The sequence below is a fragment of the Orbicella franksi genome, chromosome 14 (genome assembly GCF_964199315.1).
Source record: "Orbicella franksi chromosome 14, jaOrbFran1.1, whole genome shotgun sequence".
Lineage (NCBI taxonomy): Eukaryota > Metazoa > Cnidaria > Anthozoa > Scleractinia > Merulinidae > Orbicella > Orbicella franksi.
Genome location: NC_138158.1, coordinates 21,633,040 through 21,646,024, shown reverse-complemented (window position 1 = coordinate 21,646,024; position 12,985 = coordinate 21,633,040). Strand labels below are relative to the sequence as shown.

At 41.7% G+C, this 12,985-nt stretch overlaps 1 protein-coding gene across 1 annotated transcript; it reads right to left on the bottom strand.

Annotated features, from left to right (window-relative positions):
- Nucleotides 1-689: 689 nt before the first annotated feature.
- LOC145468256 (putative dehydratase PflD) lies at nt 690-11,854 on the bottom strand. Its single transcript, XM_081451936.1, has 12 exons — nt 11,749-11,854; nt 10,825-11,096; nt 9,338-9,508; nt 8,016-8,410; nt 7,109-7,847; nt 5,730-6,062; nt 4,550-4,699; nt 3,660-3,992; nt 2,587-3,053; nt 1,966-2,262; nt 1,399-1,559; nt 690-850 (listed from the first exon to the last, which is right to left on the bottom strand). The coding sequence occupies exons 2-12, from the start codon at nt 10,876-10,878 to the stop codon at nt 690-692; spliced, it is 3,261 nt and encodes a 1,086-aa protein (XP_081308062.1). The 5' UTR covers nt 10,879-11,096; nt 11,749-11,854.
- Nucleotides 11,855-12,985: the final 1,131 nt, after the last annotated feature.

The following is a 12,985-nucleotide window of genomic DNA, read 5'->3' as shown; positions in this document are numbered from 1 at the left end:
GGGGAAAAGCAGTCGTGTGAGTATTGAAAGTAGCGTTAGGAGCCATATTAGTATTGTAAGTAGCGTTATCAAGAAGAGCATGTAAGTAGTAATGTAAGTAATATAAGTAGCCATAGAGCGGTTTTCAACTGATTGTCGTAAAGCCAAAGCCAAACCAGTTGCTTACCAATTAGATTACACCGTCTAGTCTCAAACCGTACTAAAACCCGAAAACCAAAACCAAAGTAAATGCCTGATAGCTTTCGACTCTCACCTGGTAACTGCTCTCTTTGTATTGTCAGTAAATAGTGACGTGCATGTAAGTAGCCATATTAGTATTGTAAGTAGGGTAATATAAGCGCAGCGTTATTTGTACGTATTCTAGGTGTGCGATAATTAAGAAAAATAATGAAAATAATAAAAATTAAACTACCTAAAAACTAAAATGCAATTATTGCTTTCGATTTAGAATTGCCATACCTTAAGAGATGACAAAATTTCGAAATTCATGAATTAGTAAGTCATTACTAGATTATCTTTTCAAAAAAAGCAATAACTTGTTCGGAAGAGACTGTACGTATGCACACCTTTTCCTGAAGAGTAAAAATCTCATCTTAGTTGTGTTATCGTAAGCAACAAATCAATGTGTTGACGGTCGTTTTTTTTTTTCTTTTTTCCTTCATGGCCCTAAGATCCGAGCGTTGTGTACTTCATGTAGTGTGGTAATACATTCTCCTCTCCTGATGTTTCTTATGGTCGGTGAAGAAAGCAATGTAAAACTCGCTCCAGCCCCCTGTGCGTACTCGGATGAGATCATACTGCTCTGGATTCCGCTGAGCTTTAGCGAACGTGTCAGGGTTGGCGCAGGTAACTAATATAAGAGAAATAACAAGCATAAACAAAGAAGAATCAAACTTTGATGAATGTGACTTCAGTAGTTCGTGCTGCTTACGTTATTCATGATTCGCATACAACTTATGATATTTTTAAACATTGTAGGTGGACTCGATGCCATGATTGTTGTTGGGTTATAAACATGTATCAAAGTCTTGTGTCGTACGCGACAGTCACAGCTAATTGAGTTTTAGGTTTACTTTACACGAACAAATTCGAGTCACAAACTTACTGTATTCCTGCTGCGTGCAACGATGCTGTCCTATCGGCCACTTAACGTAAACATTCTAGCATTTTAATTCCACAGCATGCTATTTCTTTCATCTTTGTCACTCAGTTCGATTCAAACTAACTTTTGAATCTAATAAAACGAAAATCTTCTACTTAGGTCTTTGATCTTTCGTTAACCTTGCTCGTACAGTATAAACCAAAACACAAACTTCTACTCGTTTTACACGTAACAAAACCAGCAAAACTACTTAATAAGACTTAGCCTTTGATAAAGCGTCAAGTCTGTTTACTCACATGTCAAGATATTTCCTCCAATGCCTTTCTTTTGTTCTGCATAATTTTGCAGGAATTTCACCAAGTCATCGTCTTTGAAATTTTCGTCAATTTTTAGGTCAATCTCCGCACCGTTAGCAAAACCAACGTTTATGGAGTCCATATTCCAGCTTTTAAGCGACCTTGAATAAAAATGCATGGAAACAGATGGTATCTTGAATCAGGGCGAGTATATAGTAGCATTGGGAACAAGAGAAGGATATGGGATGTGGGGGGCGGCTAACCCTTGTATCTGCTATTTGCAGTATGAAGTCAGCAGTAACCAATACAGATCATTTGCATTTTAGTATAAATGTACGCACTAGCGCTCTATCACTCTCACGAACGCTGTTCTATCCTGTTGTAGATAGTTACTGGCCTAGCAGTGTACGGTTGTTGACAAAATGGAGAGCGCTTCTTTGCATTTGAACGACTAGTAAATTTATACTAAAACAATTTTTCCGTAATTTTTTGTTCAATGTCTCCGTTTCGAAATTTCCGGAATTCCTAGTTGAGTGGAAAGCGCCTCGACATTTCTCTCACGCTCACCTGTAGATATCGAAGCTCTTCGGTATGGCAGGTTTATCCAATGGAGTTGGAGCAGCGCTTAAGTCTGAAGCAATTGGCGACCCAGAGCGCCGACCATCAGCAGAGGCCGCGCAACCTGCTCCCCAACCAACGTATCCTTCAAATGTCCCGGATCCTGTAGGCAGCATTACATCCCATGGTGCTCCGGGAACTGAATACTTCTTCTTTAAGCCGTCAATCAGTCCTTTCAGCGGTTGTCCATCTGGGGCATCGCGGGCCACTTTTTTGGTGACCGTTGAAACTTGCTCCGCTAACCAACTGCAAGAAGGATACATTGTAAATTAGACAAGGACCAAATATGGGCACAGGCTAGCCGTCACAGGATAGCCTTGATAACAGTTTATATCAGATCAGATAACATACGAAAATCTAATATCGCAACCAGCGGGAAGGATCAAAACTCGTGGTCACTTCAATGTTTCAGAAACTGAAGTTTATAGTATGCGCATGCGCAAGCACTATGGGGAAAGTAAGCTCTTCCATCCCTTGGAGGACAAACGTTGAGCTTAATTTTGAATCTCTTGGAGCGATGAAAAATCTACTCTAAAACTGTCTCGTTAGAAAGTTTCTTGTTTAACCAACCTGGCGATGCTTTGAATGTCTTCGTTCTCTGCGCCCGCGCTGGTTCCAAACTTGGGAAGGCTCAGCGCCCTCTCACGTACTTCCATATACGTGTCAGACAGCCGCTGACCACGCGTGGTTCCTGCGACCGCATCGTGGAAGGGCTCTTGTATGTTGTATCCCCAGTCACACTTGAGACAGCGAACAAGCTCGGCCAAGGAAATAACGGCCGAGTCGTGATCAAAACAAAGCCGCTTGATGGCGTACAGAGCGTCGACGGTGTTGGCGAAGGAGATGAACTGGACACCAATCAAAGTGTAGTTAGCACCTCCGTCGTAAATATCCCGTTTGGTTTCCAGGCAGCCACGAATGAGGGAAGAGAGAAGAGGACTGGGACAAAACTCGGCGATGTTGCCATAGTTGAGGAGCAGAAGGAAAATGGAATATTCTGTTCGCACACGGAGATGACGAGCAAAAACCTCTTTAAGCTGAGAAAGGAACAACGTGATAACGTGAGTGATATAACTTACTGATGATGAAGGAATAGTGTAATTAGTAGACCCTCGCCATTAAGGAGTATGACAGAGTGCGATTATGATCATAATGTATAATTACTTAATTGCATGCTCAATGTCCTGGGTTGAATTTGTTATTGTTTCTCGATTTTCTCCGATTTTCCTTCCATTCTGGATCTTCAAAACCAGCAGCTGCACTCGATTTCGATTAGATCTTATCACGTTTGTATTGTGTTAGTCACATTCTTGCACGTGAAAAATAAAGCAACTTTGAATGAACGTACAACTAAATCATGCGAAGTTCCTAGCGTCTGGCAGTCCAGTGCCTTAATCTTGACAGCCAAAAAAGGGGCGAACCGTGAAAAATATTGAGGGGTGTTTTTTTTTTCCCAACACGTTGCTTAGCGAGCTTAACTCGTTAACATACAAAAAAGTAACAAAGACCTTTATCATGATGATTACAACATAACTTTAGAAATCCTATCTTTTCCAATATCTGGAAAATATTGGGCATACCAAGTATGCCGATTGGCGTGATTTTAGATATTATAAACGTAAGCCATAGAGTTAAACTGATACCTGTTCAAAGCTGACGATTTCCTCAGGATGAGCTGTAGGTAGAGACTGAGGTACTCCCTCCAAGAATCTAGGCCCAGCGAGTAAATATGTAGACCCATGGTTGATTGACATCTCAAGCACTTGCAACAGAGGCACGTAATCCAGTGAGAAGTCCGTCTCGCCGGGAATGATTGGTTCATAGCACCCGTCACAGGCGTAGTTTCGCGCGGTTTTTAGGCTCACTGGCACGGCTGATGTTCCTGCTTGAACAAGGCCCTGTATCAAGTGATCGTCGTGAGGGAGGATGGGATGGGCCCCTCCGCTGAGAAGAGCCTTAGCGGCCTCTTGGAGAACCTGTTTGTATCAAAGGTAATGGTGATAATCCTGCAACTGTAAGGTTAATCGGTGTCTCCTACCAGGCGCCAGAATAAGCTACCCCCTGGAAGAACGGCTGTGTAACTCTCTTCTCTACCCTCAAGGAGACATTAATTATAACGCAAAGTAACAAAAGAAGGATATTCAAAGGCTCCTAATTTATAAGACGCTACGCAAATAAATGAACTCTATCATCAAACTTTCTTTTGAAACTAGAGCTGTGTTTCGATCGTAGTTTGAAATTGAATCGAGCGGGAGAAGTTAACGAATGATATAGTTAAATGTACTCGTAGAAATTGAGGGAAGTGAGCAGATTCTCGAGCCCCATGGCAAATATTTGAAATCTAAATAGTTTGCCCGAGTTATTTTCAGTGCGCTCCCATGTAAGTAAGTCTTACATACCAATGAGGAGACGACCTTAAAATTAAGTAACCACACAGTGTGGGAAGAAACTAAAAATATATTTCAGAAAACGCCGTTTGAAAGGGGCTCATAAATGAGGGATCCGGCTCTTTCTTATTTTTTCTGAAGCTTACCTCTTGAGGCATATTCTTGTGCATTCGCAAGGACAAACATGGAGCATTAAGCGGAAGCCTGCGTGAGGCCTTCAAGCACATGATAGTGATGGCGTTGCAGGCATCTTGTGGAACCTCTGCGTTGTTTGCCTTGTAACCTCCTACAGTGATCTGAGCAGATGAAATACATACTTTCACCAATATATTAATACAATTCAAGTAAAAGATCGTTGTCTTGTTTTTTTCGCCCTTCACATATAGGGAGCTTTAGCAATGACGACGGTGACGCCGAGGACGACGCCTTGTAAAAAAAAAATTGATTATATTTTACGTTCGAATGTCGCGACTGTGTGCACCTGTTCAGGAAGCCTATCGATCTAAAAACTTGCTCAGGCTAAATATGATATGGCAGCGTTCAATCCCAAAAGAAGATACGAAATAATTAGCCGTTACGGTTCAGGTTCTCCAAAATACGCAGAACGCGGTTATTTCACGCTGCTGCTTTGTAGGTGTTGGGTAAAGCCCCGGCAAAATGATTGCAACATTGCAACGTAACATATCACAACATTGTTGGGCGCGGCATGTTTCGCGCGTTTGGACACTCTTTTGCGAAGTATTGCGACCTGTTGGGTGTTGATGGCTCAAATTTGACCATTTTCAAACTTGAGCCAACAACACCCAACATGTCGATATGTTGCGATATGTTGCGTTGTCATATTGCAATCGTTTGGCCGGGGCTTTATAACTATGCCAAGATTCAAACCGCACGTGCAGAACCATTTCTTTGCTCATCATACCTTCTGTTTGGAGAGGTTTTCGTGAGCGTTACCGTCGTGGTTTGCTAAAGCTCTGTAATATCTATCCGTTTATACTTAAACCGTGTTTCAGCTACATTCCAGTAAATCTCGCTTTATATATTTTTGTCAGTATTTTTGGCATTTACAAACCAGCATGGGCCTTAAGAAGGTTTTTGAATAATGAAACGGAATCAAACATTATGTATGTTATAACTTAAAATTAAAGTGACCGATGACTAGAAAAAGTTTGTGTCAAAATTCTCAAAGACTGACACTTTATACCCATGCAAAACCAGCAGCCAAATATATTTCTTTAAAATAGCAAAACATTGGCTCAACCATTGTCAATGTCTGGAAATGATTTAATAATGGAAACTGTATATAAGATAATGAACTGTCCTCACCTGCTGAACCCACTGGTTGATAGCATCGCCATTGGGAAACGTTCCCGTGCTGGCATACGGTACAGCGTTCATTCCCCAAGTACCCAGATCATTCAACAGCCGTGAGTTGAGATGCACGTGTTCACACAGCTTGACAAAGAGACAGTCGATGATCTCCTGGGCCTCCTCAGTAGGGGTTTCCTGGAGAAAAGGTTCCAGGAGCTGATCAAGTCGCCCAATGGATGTGGGTTCCCCTGACAGGTGCAGGCAGCAGTGAAAGGAGAATAACAGCTGAACAGCTTCAATGAAGGTTTCTGGTCGGTCATTAGAGATCTTATTCATTCTATCTTTAATCTGGTGCGGAGAGAAAACATTTTTTTTTGTCAATAGTTCTTTTAAATGCGAGGTCTGTTTGTTAAGGTGCTTACTAAGGTCGGTGCTTAACTCCAACTAAAGAAACGACTGCTCTCCATGGATTGTCGAGAAGCTACTTCACTGATTAGGCGCAGGCTACCCCTTGCGGATGATTTGTGTCAGATTGTAGTTCGACGGAAGTGCCCATTTTGACTGAAATGTGGCACTGTGAGAGGCAAGTGTCTTGCCCAATAGCAATACACAATGGCCCTGATTAAGGGTGCGTTTCTTTAAGAAAATTCAATGTTGGGTCCTTAAATCCGAAAACGGATTTTGCGTTTCTTTACTAAACAGGTCAATCCAAGATCACTCGGATCATGGTGCATCAAAGCAACCGAAAAATCCCTGCCCAGAGTGGATTCTTCGGTTCCTTTCAGGCACCATGATCCGAGAGATCTTGGACTAATCTTTTAAGAAAAGAAACGCAAAATCCATTTCCGGATTTAAGAATCCAATCTCAGATTTTCTTAAAGAAACGCACCCTAAGACTTGAACTCGGACCTCCTGATCTTGAGCCTTCATCTACTATGGTACACTGACCATTAGCCCCCGTAACCTCTCTCACTTCAGTAATCAAGTCATAATACTGGGTATTGGTACACTAGAATAACCACCAATAAAACACTCGAAGCAACCATGAACGTGCTTCCATTCAGTTGGAGGTATTCGTCCGGTGTAATTCTCTAGGCCTTTTCTTTCTTGACTTTGGGGCCAAATAAGAAAGATATGAATAAAACCACTTGCCCGCGCTTTACGTTGAGCTGTCCAAGGTATTTCCATAACTTAGAGATACTTAACAATAATATAACATTGTACCTCAGAGCTACAGGTCCTTGTGAGAAACAAAAACTTTGGGGTGGAAAGTCATTGCACATCTCCCCCCCTCCCCTAACAGAAATAATAATGTAATTATATAGCTGTCCACGAACACCGTTTACACCGTTTTCACTACCTTAATCGGTGGTTCAGCACTATTTAAGTCTTACCTTTTTCATGTTTGACCGCTGCGCTTCAGATAACGCAAAGTCGCTGTTGTGAGCAAAGTATCCTGCCAGGAAACCGAAATTCTTGATGTACTTCTGAACTCCTTCCAAAGCTAGAATACAGGAACGGACAAATTCTTTCTGCTTTTCAGTCTCGCCCATGTTGGCGTTCATTTCTTCAATCATTTTACCGAGACCTTTTTGCAGAAGCGTTTCAAAATCTGGTATTACGTGACCCATTCCTGCAGCTTCACTCAGTCCCTTGAAGAAAGCTGGCATCGTTTCGTCTTTGCGAAGGTAAGGCATGACGGCCTTTCCAAGCCCAAGGGAGAAGCACGGAGGCATCCTTCCCACAATGAGCTCATCCGGATGAAGGGTGAATGTGTCAGCTTTTCTGCCAAAGAATGTTGGATCTTCCAGATTGGAAGCTTTGTTTGTAGTTAGCAATCTTCCCAAAGACACCTTTATAGCCCATCCTTTCCGAAGCATGATAGAAGCTTGCTTAAAATCATGATCACTCATGATTTTGAAGAGATGAGGAAACTTAGGCATTTCTTTGCGTTTGAACCATTGGTCGTTCCATTGTTGGAAGGCGTAGTCCAACAGGCGGAGTACTCGGTCACTTGGCGGATCCCCAGGGCTGTAGCTACCCGTCGTCATGCGGTGGAGGTATTCCTTCTGATTGTAAAACAAGTAGTCGTTTGTAGGACTTCTCACATTCCAAAAATCCAGGATTTCAAACCTGTAAAATGCAAAAAGACATTGCTTTAAAATAACCAGAACCTGTCGTCGAGAAATTCACACGTGCAGCCAGATTCTTACAAATTAATGCAAGTAAGAAAGAAAGCAACTGAAAACACTCATGCATTAAAGACATTAAACAACTGTCAATGAAAAAAAATTGAGTTACCTTCGTTCCTTGAGCGTGGGTAACTTCAATTCCCCAGCACTGGGCACATACCAGTAGGTTCCCTGGAGAGGCTGCACAGCACTGATCAAGGTATCGGGGGTTACCTCACCTAGCTTAGACTCTTTATCACTTCCAGCGATGTTCTGCAGTATCGTCTTAAAAACCTCTGTGTTGTTGCACAACTGCATGTACATTAGTCCCTCCTCTCGACCTGGTTGGTTCTCTATGTGACCGTACGGCACTGACTCACGGAATACACGGGAATGTCTGAGGAGACTGTTCACTGGTGGCACGTCCGGTATCACGTGCACACGTGCGATGTGGGCACGCTTGTCCGTCTGAGGAATGACAGTGTCGGTGGCAGATTTTCGTCCAACCATGTCTTCTTTTTGGATCTGTAATAATCAAATAAAAGCTTGATTTCAAATATTTAGTCAGTTTAGTTTTCACACCACAATTTGCAGTATTATATTATAATTATATACCCTAAAAGTTCCAAGAAGTTAGATTCCCAACAACGCCTTTCTTTCGTTCCCTCCTAATGTGTTTGTTAATAGCCACGGCGAGAACTAACACCGCAGTTAGCTTTTAATTTTTGGTACTTTTTCCAACTAAACCGGGCCATGTTGCAGCCCTCGTAAGATCTCACATGAATGTCTTGAAACCCTTTGAGAGGACAATACAACAAACAACAGAAACATTGCACCCTAGCCCCAAAACAATAACAGCTGCTGCAATGACGACAAATAGAATTACAAGCTTACGAGAGCTGCTACACTACTGACTAAACCCACCATGGGATAAAGGAGACGAGTCACTTAAAAGATAATGGCGCGGTGCGAAAGTGCGATACTCCTATTTTGTTATCGTTCAGATTTGAAAAATATCTAGAAAATTTCAAAGACCGCAAACGCTGCGTACCCGTTTTTTGTTTGCAAATCCTATCGATAGAACCATACACAAACTCATACACGGTGTTAAACTTCGATTTCGGCTCCCAAAGCCTTGACATCAATCTCTGCCATCATGATTTTCTTAAAAGCTAGCCAAAAACAAGCCTCTCATGCACCCCACCCCACCCCATTGCAATTGAATGTCAGTTTTTGTCACTTAAATGTATGTAACCTCCACCTAAGAGATCAATCCTAGATCAGTGTTAAGAGTGGTAAGAGACAATCTTTCGTCTCCCGAGAGGGAGGAATGACGAGCACAAATCTGTGTAGAGGGCTACAGTGAAAATAATCTCTTGGAGGCAGCTAACATCTATCTTATTTTCTGTTTCTAAACCTGGAGATTAAATTGGGCGTACGGCTTTAATTTACCTTGTCCATGTTTCCAATGACAGTCCAGTTGAACTCAAACTTTTGCGACAGTAGGTATGTTGAGCCAGGGTGACCCGACAGAGCGCCATTGTTCTTCACAATATAAGTTTTGATGCTCTCCACATCACAGGGATTAGCTACTCCATCAGTGAACGAATTTTGGAGGACCCTCTAAGAGAAACAAGGCGACGGGTTAGTACAAAACATCAGAAAAAGTCCAGAAATAGCGTGTTCTCCTCTCACTGTTGGATTTTTGAGAAAGAAAAAGAAAACGCATTGGTTTTAGCTCAGCACCATAACTATAGGAACAGAACCACATACATGCATATAAATAGAAACCCATGCAACTCTTTTTTCATGGTCATGGATCGCGGGCGCCTGCGCCCAACGACGACGACGACGACGACGACGACGACGACGTCGCACAATATGGCGGCCATGCTCCAGCTAATGCCAAGTCTTGGTTTACAGCGTACGTCTTTGATATTTGACATCCATGTTATGGTCAATTGATACCTGCCAAAACAAGGTATCCGCTGACCAGTATCACGTGACCATATCGCGGGATCAGGTTTATAGCTCATCAAAGTCATGTGTTTTTTTAAAGTTGACAGCCGATCAAGTACTTGTTTTCGATTGGATCGCGACCTCATGTCAGGTTAATTTGTTGTAATTAGGGCCGGATTGTTCGGAAATTGGGTTAACGCCAACCCAGGATTAAAAGTTAACCGAAGTATAAATTTATCTTCTATACTAGTGTTTGTCACTGCTTTAGGGTCAGGGCTCCTGGGGTAGTTTGAGATTATTCAAAATCAAAACAGAAGGCCAAAACTATAAACCGCAAAGTTACAAGGCTCAAATCAAAATTCTCGCTTACTCTGGGTAATCTTAATCGGGTTTTGAACAAAGCGGTCCAGGAGCTCCACTTTTAGGCTTGGCTAAATCTATATATTAACGTTTGATTCTTAAAGACGGAGATTCGATATGCATTGTTATAACCGAATGTACAAGTTTTCATGGCCTCTAGGTAGTGCATTTAACAGTTGGTTTGTTACATCTGAGGATCACTGGGCTTCGCCAAGGTTGAATGTATCAGTACTAGTATGGTTGTTCTAATTTTCCCTATTAGAAGAGCTTGGTAATCAATTATAACAGAGAAAGAATACGAGTTTGGTTGCTTTTTGTTGCTTTGAAATGGTTCTACTGACAAATATGAAAGTATATATGCGTTACCCTGGGGAGATTCTAATGTGGAAAGGTTGAGGATGTTCGTCGTCTCGCTTAGGGGTGTAACTAAGCAAGGATTTTAGTCTCTCTTAGGTGTTCAGGACAAAATCCTACTGTTCTTAGCCTTCACGGCATCTTTTAGGGATGCATTAGAGGAAACTAGAGGAAACATTCTCTGTCCGTTTCAAAGTGGTGTCTTTTAGGGCTCAGTAAAACTCGAGCCTCATTTTTAAGCTTCATGAAAACATTCATTGCCTTACTTTATTGGCGGGCTGGGATTTTGTCACATCAAAGCGTCTGCAATAATCTTTCATTTTGTCCTGAAGGTGAGTAAAAACTTTGTCCAGTTCACCCTGCGCGTCTGATTTGAGTAAGAAGAACACATCTCCACCAGTGTCCAGGAATTTCTGGGAGTCAGGAATAAGTTGTCTTTCTGGATGTCGAAGGTCTAGATTTGCCAGTTTTGGATCATCTTTATACCACTTGCTCCACTGGTTTGGGTCAAAGGCGACGATTGCTCTGGTCCGGGATTCTGGAACAATTAACTACCGTCAATATATTTCACTGATTTTGCAGGCTTACTTGCTGGCAATAGTTGTTTTTGTCAACCCTTCTGTCAAAACTCTTGCTACTAGAAAATCTCCACTTCTCATTTACCACTCCTGGGCTGAATTTGTTCCTGAAATTAAATCCGCCTCTTTCAAGTCACAACGTAAATTAAAGACAGTTGTTGAAATGCGAGCTTGGAAACTTAATAGTTAGAATCCGATTAGCTTACTCAACTCACGTTATATGGCTTGCCAGTTTAGTTTTTGGAAAGTTTTGTCGTAATAAGATCATATTGTTCGTTAAATTATCCTCTAACTTCTAGCAAATTTCAAGGCATCGAAAACCGGAAGTGGTGTTCATTTTTTTGATTTATTTTTCAATGTTTCACCGCTGAACTCTGTGACGGAAACTATTGAAGGCCACACAGCAGTCAAACGCAAAATTCAAAATGGAAATCATTTTTGTCAGCCTTTTCCCTTTCTCGTCTCCGACCTTGTGCCTTCCTCCCCCACTTCGCCCCAACTCCCCCCCCCCCCCCCTCTCCCGGCCCCACAACTCAATTAATCGCAGACCTTCTGCCTTTTATAAGCCTCTTCGATATTTAAGATCCACAATAGAAATAAATAACTCTTTACCATTTCCTTTGGCTTTCTCCAATTCTAGCGCGTACTTTATGACGTCACAGGCTGCTCCAAGAATTTCGCTGTGCACTGAAGGGTCGTCTACATTCAGGTTTTCCTTGTACAAGGCGGTCACAAAAATTGCAAACTTTGGTTTACCAAAGAGTAAACCAGGTTGAGCCTTGCGGAGAACTTGGTCCTCGACAACACCCACCTAACAAAGAATAAGTTTTTAAAGCTTAATATATGGATTGATTGATTAATTGATTGATTGATTGATTGATTGATTGATTGATTGACTGAAGCTTGCTGGGTAATATTAATACAGTAACGTGACTTGCGTTGTTTTCCCAGATTCGGCTCCAGCCCGATAAATCAAGATATTTACTGACATTTTTTCAACGTAGAGCTAATCATGAGAGTAGATAGACAAATTTATGACCAGAAGAACACTTATTTTACCTCGAACCTGTGCACAAACTGATGAAATAGATCAGTAAAATACAAATTGTTTGGTAACAGAACAGAATGTCTTACCTCAGAACTCCCCTTGCCGTTTAGTTTTCTAAACATAAAAAAATGACTATAAACAAGTGTATTATACTTTTACCATTCTTACAATTTAAAAAGCTTTGTTGGCAAGTTTGCCACCTTATAAAGGGAACGAAATCAGTAATTATGGAGAGCCATTAGCCCCTAGCTGCTAATGAAAAATATAGTCCAGATATTTTTTCAACACGAATTACATAAAAATCCTGCCATCTCTATAAAAATGACAATAGCCACTAGGATTGCATGCGCGAAGGAAAAGAAAACGTCCACCCAATATTTTGTCAGTCTCTTCATACGGCTTCCCGGAATGCGACGGTATGCAAACATTGCCTAAGATTAACTATCAACCCGAAACGAAAATAAAAAACTTATCTCCAATTCTCTGCAGCTAATACAAATATTCTCACTTAAGTGTAAAGAGCTGATTAAAATCTTTTTCCTATTAAGGGTATATGAAAGGAGTTCCTTTTCTTTCAAAATGGCATACGAAAGGGTAAGGGGTTAGGCCTCGGGGTGGAGCCTCCACGTATAAAACTTTGTAGAGTAGCCCCCCCCCCCCCGGGGGGGGGTTTGAGTAAACTACTTTAGCGGCCATGCATGGTGAGAGCAGAAGTTTCCGCAAGTAAACAGAGCAGAGGTTTCTACGACAGTAACGTGATTTATTTACTAGTGTAACTTTTGATGCTTTTTCAGGCATTTT

Coding starts and splice junctions, on each gene's coding strand:
- LOC145468256 (XM_081451936.1), bottom strand. CDS start 10,878: ATGAAAGATTATTGCAGACGCTTTGATGTGACAAAATCCCAGCCCGCC. Junction 8,411..9,337: donor TCATTGGAAACATGGACAAG/GTAAATTAAAGC, acceptor TGATTATTACAG/ATCCAAAAAGAAGACATGGT. Junction 1,560..1,965: donor AAGAGCTTCGATATCTACAG/GTGAGCGTGAGA, acceptor TTTTTATTCAAG/GTCGCTTAAAAGCTGGAATA.